We start from the raw sequence: 26286 nt of genomic DNA, 5'->3' as shown, positions 1-26286 counted from the left end.
GACCAGAATGTGCATGGGGAGGGGGGTCGCTTGGCAAAGCAGTCTTTGCAAGATGTTTGAGAATCTGTCAGGAGCTTGCTTAAGGACTGTGTCAGATGTTTAATCTAGGTAGCTGTGTACATAGTATGTGGGGCGTGTGTGTGTGTGTGTGTGTGTGTGTGTGTAAAAGAATGCTGTTCCACGTATTTTATGAACACACTCACTATATTCCAGGCAGAAGAGTTGCTACAGGGCCCATGAGTGCTCTCTGCCAGCAATATAATTCCTTCCACCCCTAATTTTTTGTCTTGAATTGAAAGCATGCTGTCCTCAGTGCTTACTTCATTTATTATAGCTCTACTTGGAAAACTGACTTCTCTACATGTGGACTTCTAGAAAAAAAACACAGAATGAAAACAAGAGGAAAGCATTCAGGACAGAAGGTAGCTTTGAAACAAGTTAGCTGGGACAAACAGAAAACAAATTTGTACACCTAGAATTACAGACTGGCAGAGCCAGTTTAACTGTTCTCACTCATAACTCAGGTTAGATGCTTGTTTTATGGTTCTTGAGCGACCTAACTGGTCACATTGGAATGGCATTAGTCTAGAGTAGAGCCAGGATGCTGTGAGAGGAAGCCCTGAGCTCCCATCAGCCTCTGTCAGGACAGCACCAGTCTGAACAGCTGAAGCCACTGACCTTGCCCTTGTCATCAGCTGATAGAGCTTCCACCAACCAAAGGCTCACTCAGATAAGAGTAGAAGACAGAGATCAAAGCCCCCTGAATAGCAGTGCCAGCCTTTTCAGAAAGCAGGTGTGGACTCCACTGCCATTCTGTATCTTTCTTCTTTGCTGTAGTCATGAGTAGCTGGCAGCATCCTTAAGGCAAGAAACCAAACTACAAGAATTTTAGATGAAATCTTAACTCTGGAGTAAGATGCTCTGTCACTGAGGGAGTTGGAGCCAAGCTTGTCACTTCAGGCAAAGAAGCACCGCAGGGCTTTGGGGGAGTCCAAACATGAATGCTTTATGTGGGTTTCTCTAATTTCAGAGTTGAAGACACCAAGAATAACCGCTGTTGCTTTCCCAGGTTTGGCTTTAGGCCTTTTGAGGTTTCATAATTCTGAGGTAATCGTTGTATTTCAATGGACAAGTTCCAAGAGCATAGATGATTGACAGCACTGTGTAATAAAACACCTCCCATGTTATCCCCTTTGGAATGTCATCCAAGTTACAATAGCTAATAAGCACCTGCCATAGCTAGAGCAGCAACGTCGCTGACTGTGCACCTCTGGCTGTTTTAATGCAGGCGATGTCTCATTCCCAGGCTCTGTAATCCATTCTTTCCCCCCAGTGAAGGCTTGGAAGCACTCAGTACAAATTTTCACAGTATAGGTAACTTTGAAGTAGAACTTGTCAGGTCACGCTGACTCATTTGTGTGCTTGTGTAGAGAATTGGTAAGGATGGAGCTATTTTTTTAACTAACAGGTGTAACTCAAAAATTTGTGATTGAGTGACATAAGAGTTGGCAATCCTCCCTCCTGGCCCAGCCACTTGTACTTTAATAACATTTGTGCCATTAGATGGCATCTTTGTGATAATTTAGCTTAAGGACCTCCAGAGCGTGTCCCATACTGCCCAGAACGTGACCTTCAAAACACATGTTCCATGGGCAAAAGCAACTGAAAACCACGTCTACCATATTTCTCTCATGGAGAGTCCATGTGTACTGGCACGATCAAAGCTCTAAAACATTCTATAGTGAAGACAGATGCTTAACTTTGCTTAACCCAGTGTTTCGTAAATGTCTGGCCACAGAACTCTCCAGTGTTATGTCAACTTGCTGCAGAACTAGTTTGGAACCCACTGAAGGAAACGCTAGTCAAATACATTCCAAATCCATCCTCTCTGGCTCTACTCTACGCTAATGCTATTCCAATGTGACCAGTTAAGTCTCTAAACTCAAATCCCGAATGGGAGAATGCCCAGATCACAGTCACTTTGACTGCTTCTTATGGAGACTAGGCAAAATTAGAACCCAAGACTCCTAGCTCCCAGGTCTTGGTCTTTTTACAGCGCCACTGGTATAGATTTTACTTGAGTGTTTTTATAGTTGCTTTTAAGGCAAGCAGTTAAATATATGAATGCTCATAGTGTCCAATCACAAAACCATCACTCACGGCCAAAACAAGATAAAATCACTTTGAAAGTTTAATCTTATCCAGGCTGGTCCAGCCCTCCACTGTTTTTTGTTTGTTTGTTTGTTTCTGATTTTCTTTTTATTCCCCCACCCCCACCCCCGGCCAAGGAGATAATGTGATTACTGAGGAAAAATTTTCTAGACACGAGTTTGGTTTGGATTCAGCATCTATTTTATCATTTCCTGGGCTTTGAATTTCAAAAAGTCAGTCTATTTATTGGTCTCTTTTGGACCATCAGGTTAAAGTACATCTGTTGTCCACACAGATTTAGCTATTGGCCTTGGAGCTAAGCAATCATGAAATTATAGCCATAGTAAATTTAGACAAGAACTAATTTCAGTTCTGTCTGCCCATAAATCCACATGACAGAATAAACATGGTAGGTCTTGTGGTTACTATGAACACATGTAAAAAATTAAGAAATCTTTGGTGACAAGACAAAAAATACTTCATAAAAATTAACTGGTGTTTAACTGAGAATGTAGGAAATGCAGAGCTTACAGATTGCCTAACGTTAATGTAGGCATAAACAAAGCTGCTTTGGGCCTAACTTGTCAGTATGGTTTTGTGGGTCTCCAGTTCATGGTAGAGCCCTACATTCCATCAGGAGAAAGAACCACCTGGAAATTATAACCAGTGCTGAACCTCACCAGCTCTTTCCGAAGCTTTGTTCCTACCCTTGATTTCATTTTCATTACAATGGTATTAAAAAATCTGTTTGCTTTAGTTTTCTTCAGGCATAGACTTGCATGAAGACAAGTGATTATGTGCATTTGGGGAGAAGGGACAGCTTAGGAGCTCAGTTGACCTCCTATTGTTATCATGGACCCACTTTTAAAGATAAATCTTTCCAGGAACTACAAACCAATGAAGTCATGAAGAAAAAAATTAAATTTTTTAAAATCGAGACATCTTTTCAACATAACTCTACATTTCCCACAAGCACAAATAAAGTGACTTAGATGAAAAAATAAAAACTCAACGGCTTAAAAAAAGGGTTTTTATTTAATACTCACTTCCTTGGTTCTATTAACTGCCTTCAATTTACCATTTTGCTTAGCAGCATTAGAGAGCATTAGCCAAGATTCTCTGGTAAAGCTTTTTGAGTTTTATAAGTCAGATTTGTTTCATTTTAAAAGCCACATGTTTAAAATACGTCCCTCAGAAAATTTCCATGATGCATAGTTGTGGTTCTATAAAATAAAAATGGTTAAAAAAAAAAAACTGTCCCTCATAAAACCTATATTTCTTGCTAAGTGGTAGTATCTGATATTACCAGTCAAGTTGTAAGCCAAGAGATGCTGTGTGTGATTTTAAAGCATAAACTATTGGTAGGTTATAACTGGAAAGTATGTATTATATTTGTCAGTGTGTTTGTTGGTTCCTCCCATTCATCAGTTGGATTTATTCTCATAAAAGTCCACATTCATAGCTCTATCTTGAAAATCAGAGTGTTCTGAGCATTCCCAGGTGGACATCCCAGCTCCAATAGAGTTCTGAGCCCCACTACCAGACCATGCAAGGAGATAAAATTTCTAATATTCTTCCGCCACCCAAGAATGGAAAGGATGGGTAGTTTTCAGAGACAGCCACTTGCTCATCCTCCTGACCCCTTTTAATCTCTTACCAAGTAAGCCCGGGGTTGCAGACAGATGCAGCCTCTCTTCTCTAACCCTTGGAGTCACCAAATCAGTGGTTCCCCTCAGCCTCACTTTGAAATGCAGAAAGTGAACAATGAAATGTCGAACCAACCTGTTCTATGTAAAACACCTCCTTGAATTTCAATCCAACCACTTCCTGCTGCCACCATATGAGCCTTGGCTGTTTGGCATAATCTCTTTTTTAGGTTGGAATGTTAGGGAATTCCTCGGGGTGGGGTGGGGGGTGGTCAACAAAAAGAAATACATCCATAAAGCCTTGACTCAAAATCCAGCACAGAAGTAAGTAAATATGCCTTCCTATAGAGCTTTAAAAACTCCAATTCTGCTTTCTTTTGTCTTCTATTATCTTTTATAATCAAAAAGAAAATTCAAAATTTATGAAATCCATCCATATTCCCCTGTCTTCAGTAAATTGGCTTTAAGCAAAATTTTCTATGTAAAGTAAACTTAAATCTGTAAATATGAAGCTATACCCAATTCTGGAAGATGTTTGAAGTCATCCATGCTGCCTTGTGACCTAGAGAGAAACCCAAGCTCTTTACATGCAGTGTATTCAACAGTTCCTTACAAATAGAACTGAGTCTTTTCCTCCAGTAGCAACTACTCCTAGCATTATGAAACAAGAAACTCAGATTAGCGGAAATCTGTGTTCCTGGGCATTCCTGAATGGGGCTTGAAGTACAATAAATCCCTTGATGAATGAATAAATAATTGATGAGTGGATGAAGAAGGCCATATAACCTAATTCTAGTTTATTTCCAACTAGTGCAAAGTTATTTTCACACTGTTTATGGCCTTGAAATCTGAAAACCAGTCCCAACTGGTTTATTCCTTCGTTCTCACCCCTTCATTCTTTTGTAGGGGGGTTTACCCCCCACACTGATTTTTCAGGGCTGGCTTCTCCAGTTTCCCTGGGCTCCCCATTGCACAGCAATTACATAGCTCTTAGCAGCTGTGCCAGAAATTAGAAAAGAGGAATCAGTAAACTTTGTTAAAACACGTTTATATCCACAGTAGAAAACTTGATGAAAGATGGAGGTAAAAGCGATGAGGAAAGTGGAATTTTGGAGATTATCTGGATTTAATTGTCTGTGATCTTCGTTCTCATTACTATACATAAATGAGAGTTGCTTGCATCCAAAGCTACAATGGCAATGACTTCACAAGTTTGTTGTGAGAATAAAACAAATTCTTGGGCCTGAACTGATGGCTCAGCAGTTAAGCCTGCTGACTGCTCTTACAGAGGACCCAGGTTCGATTCCCAGCACCTACCTGGTGGCCATGAACCCTCTTTAACTCCAGTTCCAGGGGAATCCAACACCCTCTTCTGACCTCCACAGCATTGCACGACACAGGTGCAATCACATACATGCAGGCAATACACTCATACACATAAAATAAAACTAATATGTTTTTTTAAATTCTTAAGAGCAATGAGTTCTTATGTGCAATGATAGCATTATTCTGTGCAAAGCACATAAGATGCAATACCCACTCAATATATACTAACTTTCCCCCATAATTTAAGTTTATATTAATCTTTAAGCACTGTTGTTTTTTTTTAATACTTTATTGTTTTTATTTTATGTGTATGAGGGTATTGCCTGCATGGATGTACGTGCACCTATGTTGTGCAATGCCCAGGGAGGTCAGAAGAGGATTTAAGATCCCCTGGAACTGGAGTTACGAATAGTCGCTAGCTGCCATGGGGGTGCTGGGAACTGGACCTGAGTCCTCTGCAAGAGTGGTCAGTGCACTTAACCAGTGAGCCATCTCTCCAGCTGTCATTTTTTAAAACTATTTTATCATATCTTCATTGCAACTACAAGACAGTACTTACACATTTTAATGATTTTGTGGCAAAAAAAATTTCAAAGTGTGGTCAAGTACGATGTAGTACACTTGTAAATCTAAGCAACTAGGAGGCTAAGGCAGGATCACAAGTTCAAGGCCAATCTGGGCTGTAGAGTAGAGCTCTGTCTCAAAAAACAAAACAGAGGGCTAGGGAGATGTCTTAGTGGGTAAAAGTGTCTGGCACACAGGACCTGAGTTCAGATCCCCAACACTCATGTAAAAAGCTAGACAGAGCAACATGCATCTGTAACCCCAGAGCTGAGATGTGGAGACAGGCTGATCCCCAGAGCTCATTAGTCAGTCAGTCTAACCATCCTGAGCTACAGGTTCAGTGAGAGACTCTGTATTAAAAACTCAAATGGAGAGCAGTAAAGCAAGACACCCACCATCAATCTCTGGCCTAACATAAGCATGCCTCTCTCACATACATGGACATGTACACTGCATACACCACAAATAAAAAGAGAAACTTTTTTTATTAAGCGAAACAGAAAAATAAACTTCCAAGTATGACTGAAGTTGAAAATGTTAAGTTGCAGGTATTTTCCAATGTACTGTCTAGTATACTACTTAACTCTGTGCATGTCTTTCATGTATTCAGTGGGGAAGAACAAAAATGCCTTGGGATGACCAGTCAACTCTCTATTAGGCACCCTACATGTTTCCACACACATTCACTATTCAACCAATCGCTACTCTGTCCTTAATCTCAATCAGAAAGGGCTCTCACCACCTACAGGCAAGGGAGGCTGTTTTCTAGAAAGAGACCAAGCTCTAGATGGCAAGCATGTCATTTCAAGCTTTGACTTCAACTGCTCAGTAGTCTGCTCAAACAGCTATGCTGAAACTTCTAACACTTTCTATTTCCATGGCAACAATCTGATCAATTACTGATGTCTGCCACAGGGGAAGGGAGCAGGGCAGGTAATGTGCCTGCTTTTGCTATGTTTTATGATCCAGTTCACCAAGCTAGTACTGGTTTTCATGAACTCCTCTAGCAACAAGAGTTTAATGTGGGAAAAAATTTAGGAGGTCAGCATTTTATCAACAGACCTGACTTTTACCTCCTTTCTAAACAATATTAAATGTGCTGAGTCCTTTGCCAGGAAGCTGTTAGAATTATGTCCTTGCACAAACTTAACTAAACAAACACAACTGCAGCACACACATCTCATCCAATGTGGGTTGTCAAAATGTCAAAACTTAAAGATTCTCTTAGCTTAGAGAAGAGGTGATTTATATTTGATCTGCCATATGAAGACCGAACAAGACTGATTTCCTCTCCTGGTATTTGTACTAACCTGATGTAAGTTTAATTTTAAGCTTATACATTAGTACAGTTCAATTTGATTTGGTCAGAGTGGATAAACGTCTTGACATAAACATCTTGAGCAAAGTCTGTAACATTGATATGATTTAAATTCTTTGTTCAGTCCCTTCTTCATTTATACACTTATTCTTTCATTGATTCAGCAGCAACATTCCATGTTCTGAAAATGTTGCTTGAATTATTAGTCAGATATATTGTGAGCCCAACAGGCCAGGAAATGATGGCAATTAAAAACGTAGTTTATTACTGGGCAGGCTGAGGTAGGAGGATCTACCAGATCAAGGCCAGCCAGGGTAGCATGGTAAGACCCTGTGAGAAAGAATGAAGCCAGGGGAGAGGGAGGAGATAATTTATACTAGTTCCCAAGAAGAGGGAACACACGCAGCAACACCAAGAAAAACCAGATCAGTCCCAAGGCAAATGGGACCAAGGAATCTGTGAGTGGACACCGTTATCATAGATTCCACAGAAAGGGATAAGTACAGTGGGCAGGATGAGCCAATTTGTTTGAATGACTTCACTGGGCTCCCAGGTACAAAGGTTGTGTCTAATTCTCTGTTACCTGGACAAGGGATGGTGAGGATGGACAAGTAGATGGGGGGCCAGAGTAAAAGCCCTCTGAAGAAGGTAGCAGTGCCTGGGGCTCTTGGTTGGCTAGTTTGTATGTGAAAGGAGTGTTTGCAGAGGGTTAAGATCTCTAGATACTGACTGGCTCTGGGAAGGGCAGTCTCTACAGGGCCACAAGAGCTCAGATGTCAAATCAGTAGCAACACAGAAAATAGAAGGCATGGTTAATACATTCTGTACACCAAACATTCTACTGAAATCTAGTGAGTAAGTTAAAAGATTATGTCTAACCCAAGAACAACTTAAATTCAGGTAGGATAGAAAAGCACCGGAAAGCCAAGTGTAGTGGCACACACATTTAATCCCAGCACTTGGGAGGCAGAGGTGGACAGATCTCTGTGAGTTCAAGGCCAGCCTGGTCTACGTAGTGAGTTCCAAGCGTCTCCAAAAGCCAAAAAAAAAAAAAACCAAATAAGGAAAGAAAAGCACAAGAAAAAGTAATCTCAATATGGAAAACTGAGTCCCCTAGGTGGCTCATGCCTCTAACAGCAGCACTTGGAAGGAAGAGGCAGGAGGATCAGGAGTTCAAGGCCAGCCTCTGCTGCATAGTAAGTTGAAGCCAGCCTGAACTACAGGAGATGGTATCTCAAAAAAAAACAAACAAACAAAAAAAAACCTCAAATTATATATACATATATAATTACATGCATATAATGTGGAAAAATAAGTGCAATAGTCTTGATAAAGACAAGGTATTAAATCCATTGTTGCAGAAAAAGCATTTGTTGTCTTACTTTTTTTGTCCACTCTGTTTCCTGGGAAATATAGCCTACAGTCATCTGTACAGATGAACACCAGCTCTGTGCCACATGTTGTGGATCGATAAGAGATTGTTCTGAATGCAATTTTTTGCAATCAAGAAGTAATTAATATTTAGAGAGAAGAAGAGATAAGGATTAGGGATGGTAAGGTAAAGAGGTGAATTAAAACATAATGACTCAAGTATAATCCTAGCACTCACTCAGGAGGATTGCTTGTGAATTCTAAAGTCACCCTGAGCTACATAGTGATTTTCAGGCCAACCTGGGCTGCAGAGTAAAACTTTGTTTCAATGAAACAAGATGGCGGGGGGCAGGGGCAGTGAAGAGGGTCAAAAATGTTATGTGTATGTATGAAACTGTCACAATAAAGCTTTTTGGGGGGAGACTGCTTTTTGAGACAAAATGTCCCCGTAGCCAAAGCTGGCCTAGAACTAACCATGTATACCAGGCTGGTCTCAGTCTCACAGAGATTCACCTGCCTCTGCTCTGCCCTCCATGAGGAGTGCTGGAATAAAGGCATGCCCAGTAAAGCTCATTATTTTAGACAATTTAAGTGCTGTTAAAAAAAGTAGTCAGTTTTCTTGATGGAGAAACAAGATATAAAACACCAGGCATTTAATAATGATGGGAATAATGCAGAAGCTAGCACAAAGTCATAAATAATCAATCATCAAATGAGTGATACTAAAAATGTTTAAGTACAGATGGGAAAAAACAAAAGAAATTTGAATGTGCCTATGTGTAAGAGAGCAAAGACACAAGGCGCACAAAGTGCAGTTGTTATAGAAGGAGAATCAGGACTCAGTGATGCAGTCACAATGGGCCAGAGAATGTTAGGTCTGGACTTAAACGTTTGTTTACATGAATTTCTTGGGGGATCCTTAGAGATGGAGTCAGCTTAGGATGAGGGTCAAGATTCTGTGTGTTTAACAAGCTCCCAAGTGATGCTGAGGCTGCTGACCCAAAGGTTAGTAAGAGTTAGTGGCTCCAAGGGCCAGATAGTGTTACAAATCCTCTACTCTGCCATCATAATACAAAAGGCAGTTTGTGAATGAATGAGCATAGGTATACTTAAAATACTTTACTAACTCCAAAGTTTGAGGTTTATATAATTATCAGTGTCGTAAAAAATTATTCTTCTTTTGATTTTTTTTTTTCCTTCAACCCTTTCAAAATATAACAACCAAGTAGGGGACAGGATGCTGTACACACTGAGTAGTTCCCAAGGGTTTCCCTGTGAGGTGTGCCCACCCCCAGGAACTTCATCTTTCTCTTGAGCCTCCTTGTGTCTTTTCTCTCTTTAAAAGAAAAAGTTATTTTAAATTTTTTAATTTTATTTTTTATTTTTACTTTATGTGTATGAGTGTATTACCTGCGTGTGTATAAGTGCACCCATGTCGTGCAAAGCCTGCAGAGGTCAGAAGAAGGTGTCAAATTCCCCTGGAACTGGAGTTAGGACAGTTGTTAGCTGTCCTGCGGGTGCTGGGAACTGAACCCTGATCCTCTGCAAGAACAGCCAGTACTCTTAACCACTTAGCCATCCCTCCAGCTGTACATCTCTAGATCTTTTCACGTTTTATTTCCCTTAATAGTAGGTTTATATTTTTTTTTTTTTGGACACCAAAAACATACAACAGATATATGAACACCTCAGTTATTTTCAGTTTGCCAAGCATTATTCCATATCTTCCTCATAGACAAGGCTCAGCAATTGTGTGTGTTCCGTTGAAGTTAGTCTGATGAGGAAGCCTTAGGGTTGGCATTTAAGGGGGAGTTGTTCCTACCACGGTTAATGCAGAAGGTCAGGAAAGTACTGAAGGAGGGCAAAGTGTGGGTAAAGAAAAGTAGACAAGTAACCCAGAGAGCTATGTAAGAAACAGTAAGTACCTGGAGATATTTGACAGAAACTGAGGATTATGGTGTGTTTTAAAAGATAGAAAATAGCCAGGCGTGGTGGCACACGCCTTTAATCTCAGCATTTCGGAAGCAGAGGCAGATGGATCTCTGTGAGTTCGAGGCCAGCCTGGTCTACATAGTGAGTTCCAGGACAGCTGGGGCTACAGGGAGACCCTGTCTCAAAAAGACACACACACACACACACAAAAAGATAGAAAATAAAGTTAAGGCAAAGTTACTTTAAAAGTGCCAAAGTCAGACCTGAACTACTTTCAGGAGTGACACATGTGTGTAAGATGTTCATGAATATTAATCTGATGACAGACAGAGTTGAAGTTAGTCTGATGAGGAAGCCTTAGGGTTGGCATTTAAGGGGGAGTTGTTCCTACCACGGTTAATGCAGAAGGTCAGGAAAGTACTGAAGGAGGGCAAAGTGTGGGTAAAGAAAAGTAGACAAGTAACCCAGAGAGCTATGTAAGAAACAGTAAGTACCTGGAGATATTTGACAGAAACTGAGGATTATGGTGTGTTTTAAAAGATAGAAAATAGCCAGGCGTGGTGGCACACGCCTTTAATCTCAGCATTTCGGAAGCAGAGGCAGATGGATCTCTGTGAGTTCGAGGCCAGCCTGGTCTACATAGTGAGTTCCAGGACAGCTGGGGCTACAGGGAGACCCTGTCTCAAAAAGACACACACACACACACACAAAAAGATAGAAAATAAAGTTAAGGCAAAGTTACTTTAAAAGTGCCAAAGTCAGACCTGAACTACTTTCAGGAGTGACACATGTGTGTAAGATGTTCATGAATATTAATCTGATGACAGACAGAGAAAATTTATTGTCTATTAGAGATGGAAAGATCAATTAAGGCTAAAGCCACAGTTAGTCCTAAAGGTTGGCAAACTGGACTGCTTGTAGAAAGAGAAGAAAGGAGTTGGGACGATGCCTTTCGGCTCAGTGGTTCTCAAAAATTCTATGAAAACAAAGAAAATCACAGTGTTCCCCAGAATCAAGAAACGCTGCCCATCTCTATGCCCGCCCAATAATATGAGCTGCATTACCGTGGAATGGTGCGGTGGTGTTGGCTTGTTATGTTATACTCTTTAATTCCCAAATTCATGTCTGTTCTCTTGTATGTATCCCATATGTAATTTTTAATATGGCCTCTGGGGTTAATGCTCAGAGAATTAGTAAACTCCTTTGCTTCACTAACTTTGTTTTCAAATTAACCTAGACCTACATTCTGCTACTCCAAATAAAAAAATTTAGTCTTCCATGGCGTCATATTTTCACAAAAGGATGCCAAGCCCAAAGAATTTTACAGAAGATCAGACTCAGAGCAAACCTCTTGGTGTTGTCAAGAGCTAAAAGGACAATATCTTACCAGAAACTTGAGTCTTATTTGTTTTAAGCAGCCTATTCCTATATGTTAAAATATATCACACAAGCCTGGCATGGTGGCACATACTTTAGTCCTACCACTTGGGAAGCAGAGGCAGGTGTATCTCTGTGAGATCAAGGCTAGCCTGGTCTACATATTAAGTTCCAGGCCAACTAGTGCTACAAGGAGACCCTGTCTCAAAGACCAAAACAAACAAACAAAATATATATCACACTAGCAGATTTGAGGAGAAGGTTTTTCTTTTACTTTAATGTAAAGGCAATCAGATGTTGTTGGGAGTCTGAGAAACCATGGGAAGAGTGTGAGAAGCAGCCTGAATTAAGCGTCTTCAACCTCTGATCCCATGGTTCTGGCTGTTTGGGAAAGTGCTGACCAGCAAGAATGAATTACAGCTTAGTTATCGCATCTGCCTCCATCTTGGAGAGTCTGCTAGAGTTTTTTATAAATATAAGATATGTGGAAGGCATTAAATTTTTTACTGCTCGGCTGATCAGAAATCTTGGGAGTCAATAGAAATATCACTGCCTACCAGTCTTTTTTTAATGATGTTTCCTGAGCATTGTAGATAGTTTGAGCTCATAGTTTTCTGTAGATTAAAACAATAGATAAAATTATAATAACTCTGAGACATTTATTATAAAACATTTTATAAGACACTGAGGTTCAGTCTCTTAATTTTGTAATCTAATTTGTAAAATAATGGTTTTCCCAAGTTAGACAAGGTCTCATTTTAAGGTTAGTAAAAATGTACAAGTTGTTTTTTCAAACACTATCTATGCAGGGTGAGGGTGTCTAGTCATTAATTTCACGGTCTAAATGCAGTTTCCATGAACAAACTGACGCAGATCTTTTCTCAAGCAAACATCTTGCATAGCATCCAGAGTCAGCGCCGCTGCGCTCGTCACTGGTTTCTGACTTTCCTGTCTGTTTGGCCTGCAGATGGTTCTGTGAGGGGAAGGAGCTGTACAACAGTCCTGACATTCAGATCCACTGCGAGGGTGGGGATCTCCACACCCTGGTCATCGCTGAAGCCTTCGAGGACGACACCGGACGCTACACCTGTCTGGCTACAAACCCCAGCGGCACGGATTCCACATCCGCAGAGGTGTTCATTGAAGGTAGGTCAGCTGCTGTGGGGCAGTGAGGTGTGAGTGGTCTTCTAACTGTCCTTCGGGTATTCCTGAAGAAGCCCTGTGAGAATGCTTTTCCAATGCAAACAGAGCTACAGTGGTGTTATCCAAACCTCCTTTCTCCTGAAAAACCTTGTAAGTACTTTGAAGGCTTCTGACATTTGGGAGCACATCAACTGAGCTTCATGTCAACATTCGTTCCTTTTCATTTAAAAATGTTTCTGCCCCATTAACTTGAATTTATTCACAATATAAAGCTCCCAACTTGGTTTTTCCCTTCTCAAGTAAATGATGTATGAGAACATAATTGAAATAACTTTCAACCAAAGTTAAACTATAAAAGATTTAGGGATCACTCATGAGAATTTTAAGTGATGAATGTTTACTAAATTTACTTTGCCCTGTTTATATTTTTATTTATTATTATCTTTTTATGTCTGTGGGTGTATTGCTGCATGTATATGAGTGCACCTGTGTCATGCAATGCTGCAGAGGTCAGAAGAGAGCTTCAGATTCCCCTGGAACTGGAGTTAAGGACTGTTCGTAGCCACCATGTGGGTGCTGGGAATCGAACCTGGGTCCTCTGCAAGAGCAGTCAGTGCTCTTAACTGCTGAGCCATCTCTCCAGCCCTGCCCTGTTTATTGTTTTAAGACTCTGTTATCCCCACTAAATGAATCATGAACTTGAATGAGTAGGTGAGAATAATTTCAGGAGCTGATAGCTGTATTAATAAGTAGTAGTCAGATAGTGGAATATTTCTCTTGTTCTATTCATTCATTTTTTTATAAGACCAAGACTCTGGGAAATTGGAAAATGTAATTATCAAAGTGTCACAATATGCAATAATAATAATAATACTATATTTGGATCAGTATCAATACTTTTAAAGAGTTGCAAATGGTTTAAGCACTACACTGCCTATATTGCCTTTAAATCTACAATTTAATGAATAGCCTGTAAATCAATTGCTTCTCAAAATAGTAGTCAAAATATGGAAAGAACATGAAAATCCTTGAGGCCTCTGCTACCTTGATCTTCAGTTTTAAACCTTTTTGTCCAATATTACATACCTTTTCATTATTAAATGAGAAAAATAAAATGTGAACTACCAATTCTAACTCCTTCAAGAGCTGAAAAAAAATTTTTGGAAGTTAAAATTTTCTGCTGACTAAAAGCATGGACCTTTGCTTTTGAAAGGACTTTCTGCATTGTGTTTGAAACAAACATCTTCAGGCATTTTAAGTACCCTTGTCTTCTTAACAAAAGCAAATACTTCATAGGTTGTACTTGATACTTACATGGTACTTATAAGATGCCCACACGTATGTGCAGATAAACTTCTGTAAGCTTTGCTGTAGTCCTCTGAGGCATTTCTGTTATTCTCTCTTTGCAAACAAGAAAACAGACCTAAAGAGGAGAGGCTGAAGGGACTATTCCAAGTTTCCAGGTCCCACAGGGATTTGAACCCAAGAGGTCTCACTACACGTGTTCTTAACCAGTCTACCATACTGATATTATTTCAAGATGACACATGAATGGAAAAATAAATGACAAAAGACTTTTCTTGTAATGAGTTATTACTAAGTAGTGTTTGTGGGTAGGCTCTGCAATGAACTTCTTATGGCATTTTTAGAATACAATGAAGGGAACTTAAATTTATATTGAAAAGAAGGCTTTTTACAGATTATGACTTCATTTCTGTCTAAATCCAAGTGCCTTATTTACTTGGAAGATTGCTAGAAATACAGTGAATTTCAGAATGTACCATATATGTTGAGTGACCGATGTGAACGCAATGGTCCTGACACAAGTACACATTAGTGTGCACACAAGCCCTTCTGGAGCTGATGCTTCAGAAGAAGAGGGAGAATGAGCCAGGAGACGCCTTCAAAAAAAAACATTCAAGACCTGGGGAGTCTATGAAAGAAATAATGGAGCTGGTGAGATGGAATAGGTGGAAGGCCATTCTGAAGAGCAGACATTTGAACTAAGGCCTGAATGACCAGAGGCTAGTAGAAAGAGTTGGGGAAATGTAGTGTCAGAAAGAGGGAGACATGCAAAGGCCCTGGGTGGGGAAGATCAGAAGGGTAAAAGGAACAGAAGGAAATCCAGGGCACCTGGATGTCATCAACCAGGTGATGGGGACACGAGGTCCTTATGGTCACTAAAACAGCATGGCAAGGACTCCAGGTCAAACAGCAAAACATGAGCGTTTAACCTGAAATTCACATTAGCTGGTGTGTGTGTGTGTGTGTGTGTGTGTCATGGTGTGCTAGAGACCAAACCTACGTGTGTGTGTGTGTGTGTGTGTGTGTGTGTGTGTGTGTGTCATGGTGTGCTAGAGATCAAACCTGGGGACTCATGCATGCTCAGCAAGTGCTCTGCCACTGAGCTACATCCTCAGCCTCCCTGAATTATGTTTTTAACCTGTTGCTTTGGCTAATAATCAAAGAGACTAGTTAGAAGCCAGGTCCAGCAGGACAAAGGAGACATGCTAGTACTTTGAGAAGACATGGGAAAGAGCTGGATTTGAATTAGAGTTCAGAGAGAGACCCCAAAGCCCTGCAGTGGGTCAGCTGTGGGGCTGAAGTAATGGATATTTTCAGGCATGAATACAGTGGATTTCAGCTCTAGCACTTGTGTGGACAATATTGCTTGGCTCTGACATGGGAAGCCTAAGAGGAAACAAGATTAAAGAATCTAAGCATGAAATGGTCTATTTGAAGATAATCTTGAAATCTCTATCTGAATAGTGATTGGATATAAATTGTAGGCTAGTACAGAATGAAAACCTTCCTGAGCTCTCGAGACATTGATGGTCACTGAAACTGTGGGACTGGATTCACTTTCCGTTGCTGGGATAAAATACCTTGACTAAAAGCAACGTAGAAATGAATGGGTTTATTTTGGTTCACAATTCCAGGCTCCAGTCCATAATAGTAGGGAAGTCAAGACAGCAAGGACCTGAAGCAGCTAGCCACATCACATCAACAGTCAAGACCAGAGAGAAATGAATACTTCGTGTGCTTGTTAGTGCTTAACTTGCTCACCATTTATATATATTCCAAGATCCTCTGCCAAGGGAATGGTGCCATCCACAATGGGCTGGGTCTTCCCACATCGATTAAGATATCGAGATAACCTCCCACAGACATACCCACAGGCCAACCTGGTCTAGAGAGTTCCTCATTGAGACTCTCTTCCCAAGTGGTCCTATATTGTGTCAAGTTGACAATTGAAACTAACCATTACAGGAGGCAAGGGAAATGGCTTCAGGACAGAGTGAGTTGCCGGCTGTGTCCATTCTGCTGAGAAGTCAGAGGAAGGCAAGGAGCAAACCACTTGATTTAGCACCTCTGGATATTGGTGGTGGTTTTAAGCAAGAGGGAATTGGGGAATTGAGAGTTGAAATGAATTGAGAAAAGTTTGCAAACTATGGAAGCTGAAGCAGATACTAGATCCCCACTGGAAAAGTTTTGCTTAGGCACCAACAGAGACGAGGGTAGTGTCTGGAAAAGAATCTGAGGACATGAAGGCTGGTTGCAGTTTGTTTTTAGGCAGGAATTACTGGAGCATATTTATATGCAGCATATACATATATATACACACATATGTATCAGGAGGGAGAGAATAAGATGTAAAAGCTTTGAAAAAGAGAACAGAAGAGAATGTGGCCCACACATGTACAGGATCGGGGGGAGACGTGCCTCTCCAGGGATAAATGGCACAGAAATAGTCTCAAGAATTTGATCCTGTGATCATATAAGTAGGAAAGATAAACAACATGTGAAATAAATTCATCCCAACTTTCCATTACTGCCTCCTCCTGCAATTGTAAAATGAATTATAGGAATCGTTAAAGCTTTAAGAGCTCTGAAGAGGGTGGGGTGGTGGCTCTGAAATGGAGGATGGAGGGAACTGGATTGAACTAGACCTTGTAAGGCAAGAAAATGGGTGGTTGGAGACTACTGCGCAAGAGAGATGCAGGTAGAGGTAGGCAGAGCCTGCTTGACCTTTATTTGTATGCTCTCAATGCTGTGAGTTACCAGGGGAAGCATGCTGTGATGTTATATGGGCAAATGTTCCTTCTGATCTCATGAGGTAAAGCCCTAAATGCCAAAACCACTACGGTGCACCAATGTCTGACATCAGATAGATAGCCAAACATAGATTTCTTCTGCTAGATTATGAAAAATTTGTAGGGAGAACCTGAAAGAGCCTAAGAACAGCTTGGGATGTTCTTCACATTATATATTTTAAAATAATTTTTCATGGGGGCCTGGCATGGTGGTGCACCTCTTTAATCCCAGCATTCTGGAGGCAGAGGCAAGCAGATCTCTATGAGATCAAGACCAGCCTGGTCTATATATTGAGCTCCAGGTCAGCTGAAGCTACAAGGAGACTATCTCAAAAACAAACAAAATAAATAATTTTAATATAATTTTAAATAAGATATTTAAATTTATTTAAAGTTTATTTAAAATAAAATAATTTTAAGTAAGAAAACCTAGCGTCTCCCTCTCTGACCTTGAATAGTTATTCAATGGCTCCTTGCTTTCAAAATAAGATTCTCAGAACTGAATGAGTCAATCCTGGAGTGGTGCCTGGCACATGATGTCCCCTATTCTGATAATTACAAAAACAGCATCTTCATTTTTTAAAATTCAGAAAACACATATGAGTATCGCAGGGCACTGAGACTATGCATACTTTTATATCGTGTGTGTGTGTGTGTGTGTGTGTGTGTGTGTGTTACTAGGGACTGAAAGGGATTGAACCCAGGACTTTGCATATGCTAAGTTTACTATCACTGAGCCACACCTCCAGCCTAAGAGTCATTCTTTTTGTTTATTCGTGTATGTATGAGAGAAATTGTCTGCCACATGCATGTAGGTGCCCACCGGGCCCAGAAAGGGGGTACAGGTCCCCTGGTGGAGGTGGAGTTACAGGCACTTGTGAACTCCTGGGAACTGACTCAGACCTAATAGAAGAGCAGACTCTTAATGGCCTTCTCTCTAGCCCCTGCACATTCTTAACATCTTGCCCTTTCAGATCTGTCTGCTATGTGTGGGTTATCTTTTACTTTAATTCTCCTTTTCACCCTTTTTTAAAAATTTTAAGCTATTGTCTCCCAAGCATCTACGCACTTCATAAACATTCCTGATGAGTAAACAGAGAGGCAGAATTAGAGAGGCAGGGAAGAATTGCCCTCAGGTGAGGGAAGGGAACTTGGTGGCTGGTGAGAGGAGGAGGATTTGATCTGCCACAGCCTGTGGTTGAGACACCTGAGACAAAAGGTGACCTTGGCCTTTCACAAGGGCTGGACAGGCACAGAAAATACTCCAGGGATACAAATACTTTTGCCTTTTATCCATCTTCCTCAGAAGATCAATTGCAAAAAGGCAGAAAGAAAACTTATTTCCAAATTTTCAGAAATATTTGTCACTGTAGGGATCAAGCCCAGGGTCTTGCACATGCGAGGCAAATGCTCTACACTATGCTACATCCAGAACCCTAGAAAGTTTGTTTGTTTGTTTTCGTTTTTGTTTTGTTTTAAGACAAGATCTCAATATGTAACCCAGGCTGGCCTTGAACTCACAGAAATCCTCCTACCTTATCCTTACAAATGGTGAGATTACAGTCCAGTCATGTGTCATGATGCCTGACTCCAAAAATAACTCTTTTGTTTGTTGCTGTATGGTTTTTTGTTTGTTTAGTTGTTTGTTTGCTTTTTCAGACAGCTCTTGCTATCCGGGAACATTATATAGTCCAGGCTGGCCTCAAATTTGAACATTATATAGTCCAGGCTGCCTCAGCCTCTCAAGTACTAGGAATACAGGTATAAACTACCATACCCAGCAAAATGATCTTTGGGGCTGGTGAGATGGCTCAGCAGATAAAGGCGCTGGCAGAGGAAGCCAGTGACATGAGTTCAATCCCCAGACCCCACATAGAAAATGGAAAAGGACAGCTGACTTCACAAAGTTGCATACTGACCTCCAGGTGTGAGCTAGGGCATACCTCCCCACCCCACACAATAATGGCTTAAAAAAAAAAAGTGACTTTTTAAACAGAGCTCATCAAAGGCGTTGTTTTTGTTTAGCTTTGCTTTGTTTTGTTTTTACAAATGTTTGGAGTTTGCTTCTTTCCCAGAGCTCTGGCCACACTGAGATAGTCAGGGGTAACTTCTAGGACTTTGCTCCCCTCCCCTTCTAAGCACTTTTATGATTCCAATTAAATTGGTGTCTCAGGTTATCCCAGCCCATGCTGATAACAGGCTTCCCTAGCTATTCCGGGGAGTTCCCCACTTAGCTCCTCCCACATCCTCAACACAGTGAAAACTTCCTCCTTGTCTAAAACATGTTTCTGATACTTCATCGTGCTTTTCCTGGTGTTTTTGCTACTCCCCCAATAATCTTGCAGTTAGTTCTCCATCGCCACCCTCAGTGCCCAGCTGCGAGCCCTTCAGTCCCAGCACTGCACACCTGGTCTGTGTATACAGCTGGCCTCCACTGGGTCTCTCCAGCGTGCTGCCCAAACACGCTTTGCAGTCGCCTTGTTGTGTGCATTCATTCCAGTACAGGCTAAAGGCCAACCCTGGGCAAGCAGGGAGCTAAGCACTGTGAGGACTCCAGACAGCCTATGACAATATCAGGGGACAGGAAGGTCAAAACATAAGAATGCAATTCTTCTTACCACTTCTTTCTAGTTATGTGACCTCAGGGAAGTTACCTAACCCCTTGGGTCTTCCACATTCCTGCCTGTAAATTTGACATAATTCACTTCTTAAGTTCTAAAAGGTTATATTAGTCCAATGATGACACGAGCAGGCAGACTACAGATAAATAGTAAAAACAAATTGGTAGCTCCTTCCTAACCCCACCTCAATTCTCAAGAGGGCTAATAATTTCCCAGCAGAAATGATAAGCGACATGTTGCATAAACAAAAAAAACGGGTATTGAGAGAAAACAGTGAAACTGACTGTTCTTAAAAGACAGAATATCAAAGGCAAAGTGCCCTAGGAAGTGAATAACAGAAGTGTGGGTACAAACAAGGAAACAACTGCAAGGAAAGCCAGCCTTCCCTCCCCTGGCTCCTGTGGAGCCTCCCTAGCTCCCAGCTTAAAACTTCAGTCCCGCTCCATTCCTCTCACCACCCACACTCCCAGCCTTATCTCTTCCCCATTTTGCCATATAAGGTGTTTAGTTCTTTCTGTCTGTCTGTAGGCTCACAAGAAAGCAAACTCCACTGGGCTTGTGGCTGTTGACTTTCTTTGGGAGGAGATGCCTGCTTTCCAGGTAGCTGGCACCTGTGAGTTTGTCCAGCTCTCTGGAACTGGATCACATGACTTGCAAATGCTGGAAGTTCCAGCAAAGATCACAAGAAAAATCAGGTGGAAAATGATGAAATCTGTTGAATGTCAGATTTGGGGAATTTTCATTCGGACTCAGACATTGTCTAACTTCTTAACAGGAAAGGTGTACACTAGGGAAATTAATCTGACAAAAGATGAATTTGGGAGGGAGAGAAATGGGAAACTGGGACCCAGGTGAGGAAAGTCTACACCACCTGGCAGTTGGAGGAAGAAGCAGGAAGGGACAGAACAAACATTCCAGCAGGGTTACCTCAGCACTGTTCCAAGGTCAACAAAAGATTGAAGAAACATATTGTAGTAGAGGCATGGGAAGGAATTCCAGACAGATATCCAAGAGAGTTAAGTAAATGTAGGTAGTCTATGTGCACTGATGGGCCAAAGTGGGAAAACAGAATTTATGGAGTATGAATCCTTTTGTATACCACGTACACATATGTCACTTGTTGATATATTAAACTCATCTGAAAAAAATGTCAAGCATATACCAAATAGTATTTAGGAAGTTACCCACTCAGCTTAACTAAGTCATATAATTCTGCGTACTTGGTTATTTTTTAATATAATATTTTCATTAATTCTTTGAGAATTTCATGCATGCATACAATGTATTGATCATATAAACATATACTATAAGATAAATACCCCAAATGAAATGTATATTATAAAAGAAATATCAAGAATATACTTTTAATCATCATCATTTAAATCTGTCACTTAAAATCTCTTGAGGCTGGAGAGAGGACTCAGTGGTTAAGAGCACTGGCTGCTCTTGCAGAGGACCCAGGTTCGGTTCCAGTACCCACATGACAGCTAACATTATCTGTAACTCCAATTCCAGGGAATCCAATGCCCTCTTCTGCCCTCCATGGACATTGCACTCATGGGTGCACATACATTATTGTAGGCAACACACGCATACACCTAATAAAAAATATTTTTTTAAATTAAGGAATCTCTTGACATGGAATATGAAATTTTTAAAATTTCAGGACCAACAAGATGATTCATCAGGTAGAGACACTTATGCTCAGGCCTGGCAACCTCAGTTCAATCCCTGAATCCCACAAGATGGCAGGAAAGACCAGACTTCAGAGAGTTGTCCTTTGACCTCTACATGGATGCTGTAGCCTGAGCATGCTTGCACACACAAGAAAAAAAGATAGAAAGAGAAAGAAAGAAAGAAAGAAAGAAAGAAAGAAAGAAAGAAAGAAAGAAAGAAAGAAAGAAAGAAGAGAGAAAGAGAAAGAAGGAAAGAAATGGAAATTTTTTTAATTGACTTATAGGGGTTGGGGACATGGCTCACTGGGTAAGAGTGCTTGCTGAGGATGTGAGTTCAAATCCCCAGTACCCAGGTAAGAAGTCATAGATGGCTTTGAATGCCTGAAACCCAAGCATTGGGGGATGGCGACAGGTGGATTTTCAGGGCTTTTTGGACAGCAGCCTAGCCAAACCAACAAGCTTCCAATTCAGTAAGAAACCCTGTCTCAAGACAGTAAGACAGCCAGCAACTGAGGAAAACACACAACATCCTCCTCTGGTCTTCACATGTGTTCATGGACATGCATAGCCACACACTCACACACGTGCAGCACACATACACATAGGAACTGCACACAAGATTAAGTTTCAAAACTTTTTAAATCGTGTACAGTTTTAACCTTAGCTAAAAATGTGGTAGGTTGATCCTTCATTAAGGAACAGCAGTGGTACAGATGAATTTGGGAGGGCCTGATCCAAAAATCGGAGAATGTATTTAATTCAGTAATGAAGCCGCTGTCACAACTCAGATTTACCTGAGACTCAGAAAGCTCCTTCTGATTAATAAGTAACCCACACCATGTGATCTCCCAGGATAAAAAAGGGAAAGTATGGGCTTTTTTCCACAGGGACACTCAACATTTGTCTCCTAGTTTTTAAGCCATGTAGAAGGATGGCTAAGATCGCCAAAAGGATAGAAATGAAGCTAATAAATCTGCATTATAAGCACAGTGTTTTAAAAGAAGCTATTTATAGTACTTTTTAAAAGATGATTTATGTGAAGAAACAGAACAATAAAAAATTATTCGACAATGAATTATTATCAATTTCATTGTATTTTTAGTGCAAAAATAAGACTTTGCATGTTACTATTTAAAAATGAGAAGCATCACTCTTTGGAATTATTATAGATACCACTGACATCCTTACTGTGTATGGTTTTTAATGTTTTCCCAGGAGCCAGTTCAACAGATTCAGACAGTGAAAGTTTAGCTTTCGTATCAAAAGCTGGAGCTATGCCACAGTAAGTACTCTTGAGTTCACTGATTGTCTGGGTGACAAAGAAGGACAGCAGAGCTCCTGGGGTTTGAAGCCAGGCATGCTGGGCTTAGGTGGTGAAGGTCAACTCTTGTCCATCCAAGAGAATGAGTATTTGGATTTAAGACAGAGTTTCTAAGTTCTTATGCATTTAAACTATGGAGTCTGTATTTCATCTTCAATAAGCCAAACTCTAACCAAATTCAGTGTTAGCTTTAAAGACAACCTTTGGCCTGATTATAAGGAAATGACAAGTTGCACGGAGGAAACATCAGTTAGGTCATTGCTAAGATGTGAATGAGGAGCAAAAATATCTAATTAGGCCAGAAACAGACTTTCATTTGAATACAATCTATTGCTAGTTAGATCTTACATTTGAAAAGGCATGGACTTTGCTTATTTTTATAGATACATGGATTATTAATAAAATGTTGCTGTCTTCTTTGTTGTGCCAAAAATCAAATAAAGTCTACCAGATTTTGCTAGAAAATTCCATTAATACTGAGGGACTAACAAATATCTTTATTTGCTAGTATATTCATAACAGTTATATTCATTCAAAATGCTAATTACCCTGATTTAATCATTACACATTACATATGTGTATTGAATTATAACACCAGAATAATAATTAATAATATATAAACTTGAAAAACTATGTTCATTCACCATGAGATAATCTCAGATGCTATAGGGGCCTTATAAGATCATATACTTTACCATCACAGACTTCAAATACAGTGATTTCACACCATGTAGGCCATGGTGAGCCCAGAAATGGACTCCTCCAAATCTTTTCTTTACACCTCACTAACTTATATGCACTAAGACAAAAATTTTAAGATCCTTTAAACCAAATTAGAAGCCAGCACAAAGGACAGCTGCTAGACCTAAAATAGACAACTAAAACTGAGTTAAATATAGGACCCTAACCATAAAGATTTCAAATATTTGCTTACTGATAAAGCTTGGCCCTATTCCAAGTATTTCATTTCCTCTTAGGATTTTTAGGGGTCATGCTTTAGAATCTTTATCAGTGCCCAAGTTACCTCCGGCTACTTTCCTTCCATCTGTGTGTTTATTTCACTCAGTATCTACAAAGTACATTCTATGTATACACTGACCACACAGTTCTTCTGGCTGTCAGTTGTGATGAGTTCCAATTTCTGAAACAAATGCAATAGAAGTAGACTGAGTATATAAAATGAAAACCAGGTCATCTATTAAAAAAAATTAAGGAATACTTTCTGATTAAAAAAAAAAATCTAACCGACCACTTGTTTCCTCTTTTCCAGAGCTCAAAAGAAAACAACTTCTGTTTCCTTGACAATCGGATCATCATCTCCAAAGACCGGAGTGACCACAGCTGTAATTCAGCCCTTATCTCTCCCTGTTCAACAGGTAATTGTGCAAGTCAGAGCCTGTAAGGAGCTGAATTCAATAGCAGACTGCTCTGTTTTAAGAATAGGGCTTTGATTCTAACTGGTTCGTACCCTTGAAATACTTTCTGAGTATAAACAGAATCAAAGAAAAAGAAAATGATAGTTAATGGTCTTTGTTTTAGCCCATTAAAGATAATCTGTAATCAAAGCTGCTACATTGGTCAACATCTGCATTTACCCAGGAACTCTGGGTGCTCTCTGGGAGAGCGCTATCTGGTTTAGCTCCACTTGGCTGTTTTCCAGCATATGCGCTCTCTTCCATTTAGCCCATTTCATGAGCTCATTTAAGAGACCAGTAAAGTCCACGTCACCAAGAGGAGGCTTTCCCATCTCTGAAAGCTAAACAGATAACAAGAAAATAAAACAATTCAAATTCCTTGGCTTCATCATCTTTTTTTTTTTTTTTTTAAAATACTGGTTTTACATCACTACAAGACTGCTTCATCAAAGAAAGAACAGTATAAATGACTTGGAAGTAACTGTAGTGAGTTGACTTTGCAAACACCAACAGCACATTTTTTAACTGAAAAAAGTCAAACATCTCTGATTGATATGATAAATATCTTTAAGTACACTTACAAAAACCCTCCACCCCCTTGGCAAATGCTTCATTCAGAAATTTGTCTCATGCATATTGCCGTATCTTCCATTGGCTTCTATTGCCCATTGGGCATTCATAGGCATTTCAGCAACTATTGCATGTGATTCACGCTCTGTAATATGTAGAAGATGAAAGCGGTAAAGACATCTGTGTTCAAAAACCTGAAAAGACTCAACAGGATAAGTCACCTAGAGAAGACAGATGTAGTCGATATTTACTTTAAATCCCTAAACTAGAGTGACATTTGTAAAATTATTACTGACTAAATCCATGGTTTGGTTTTTCAACAGTGTGGTGCTTAAATATTTACAAGTATTTATTTGGATGCTAAGCGCTGTGCTAGACATTTTATCATCCCTCCCTCTTCTCAGTCTATAAACTAGTCTGAGGAAGTATATACCTGAACTATGGCAGAATTTATTATGAAATACAGAAGGCTAAGATCAGAAAGACATACATTGGTGTATAGTTACAAATACTCTAATTATGTGAAGAGTACATTTTTTTAAGAGTACGTTTTTAAATGCTTGTAATTTTACAGGCATACTCAATGGAAGATGCTGCATCCCACTTCTGAAATGTGATGATGAAGTACTCATCACTTCTTGGTCATAGCCAAGGAGATGAAAAGGTTAACACTTGGGAACGAGAGTCTTTGGGTTTGAATCCCAGCTCAATCACTTACTAAAGGATTTAGAACAAATAGCATGCCCTCTCTGGGTCTAGTTTCTTCCCCTGAAAATGGAGATGATAATATCAGCTATCTCTTAGGGGTGTTAAGATTCACCAAGTTAGTCTTCATAACACAATGATGTCCCGTACGCGGCAAATACTATAAAAGTGGTCATATAGTCTTTGAATATCAAAAGACAGTGAAAAGTGAGATAGCAAAGTCTTTCAGAAACCATGAATAAAGTCCATTACTGTCATGGTGTCTCTACAGCTCTGTGACGTGCTGTGGCCTGTTCAGACACAGCATCAGAACACTGTTATTTTATATGTGAATAAAACAGAGTATTTGAAAATAAGCAATGATGCACACACATTTACTCCACTTTTTGCCATTCATGCCGAAACTCTTCATTACTAGAGATGAATGCCGTTCAGTAACTGTTTTAGCACCTTGGGTTTTTGCACATCAAGAAATAAATTTTATTTCTTTCCCCTTATTTTCTACCCTCCTTTACTAAAAATGTTCAAGTTAAAAAATAAGATAGGTAGATGTTGCAATAATTTACTTCATCCTTCATTGCCAAGAGCTTATCCTTTTGATTCAATGAATCCAGACTGTACTTTAAAATAAAATATAATGTCTATGAGAACGTCTAAAAAGGCCCCTGCGGAAGTCCCACACACAGAAATCCATTTGGTAATAGCGTTTAAAAGTTCTCAGATTCCCTCAGGACCCAGGGAACTTTTACCTTCAATATCCCCTTGAACAGATGTAAAGAGCAGAACAATGTCTGCACTGTGAGAGCAGGGACGTGGAGATTACGCGCGACTTTCATTCACTCGTTTCATTCAAGTGGAGCAATCCCAATACTGAAAGGTTTCATTGGCCCATCCTTTCAGAGATTTATGTATTGAGAATCTGATCCATGTGTCTCTGCTCTTTCAGGTTCACAGTCCGACTTCGTATCTCTGCCGCCCTGATGGAATCACCACAGGCTGCTTTCCTCCTGTTTTTACAAAGGTCTGACATCTGGAAGCCTCATTCTTCATGTTTGC

General features: G+C 40.1%; 1 protein-coding gene across 1 annotated transcript in view; it reads left to right on the top strand.

Moving 5' to 3' along the window:
• Palld (palladin, cytoskeletal associated protein) overlaps window positions 1–26286 on the top strand; it is a 298300-nt gene that overhangs the window by 34976 nt on the left and 237038 nt on the right. Inside the window, 4 exon segments of the mRNA XM_029559540.1 lie at window positions 12653–12831; window positions 22435–22501; window positions 23811–23916; window positions 26177–26251. Coding sequence (XP_029415400.1) covers window positions 22494–22501; window positions 23811–23916; window positions 26177–26251 — 189 coding nt within the window. The 5' untranslated portion in view covers window positions 12653–12831; window positions 22435–22493.

The sequence above is a fragment of the Nannospalax galili genome, unplaced genomic scaffold (genome assembly GCF_000622305.1).
Source record: "Nannospalax galili isolate Female #2095 unplaced genomic scaffold, S.galili_v1.0 scaffold109, whole genome shotgun sequence".
NCBI lineage: Eukaryota > Metazoa > Chordata > Mammalia > Rodentia > Spalacidae > Nannospalax > Nannospalax galili.
Note: the sequence above shows the minus strand (reverse complement) of the source record. Positions and strands in the feature narration are given on the sequence as shown.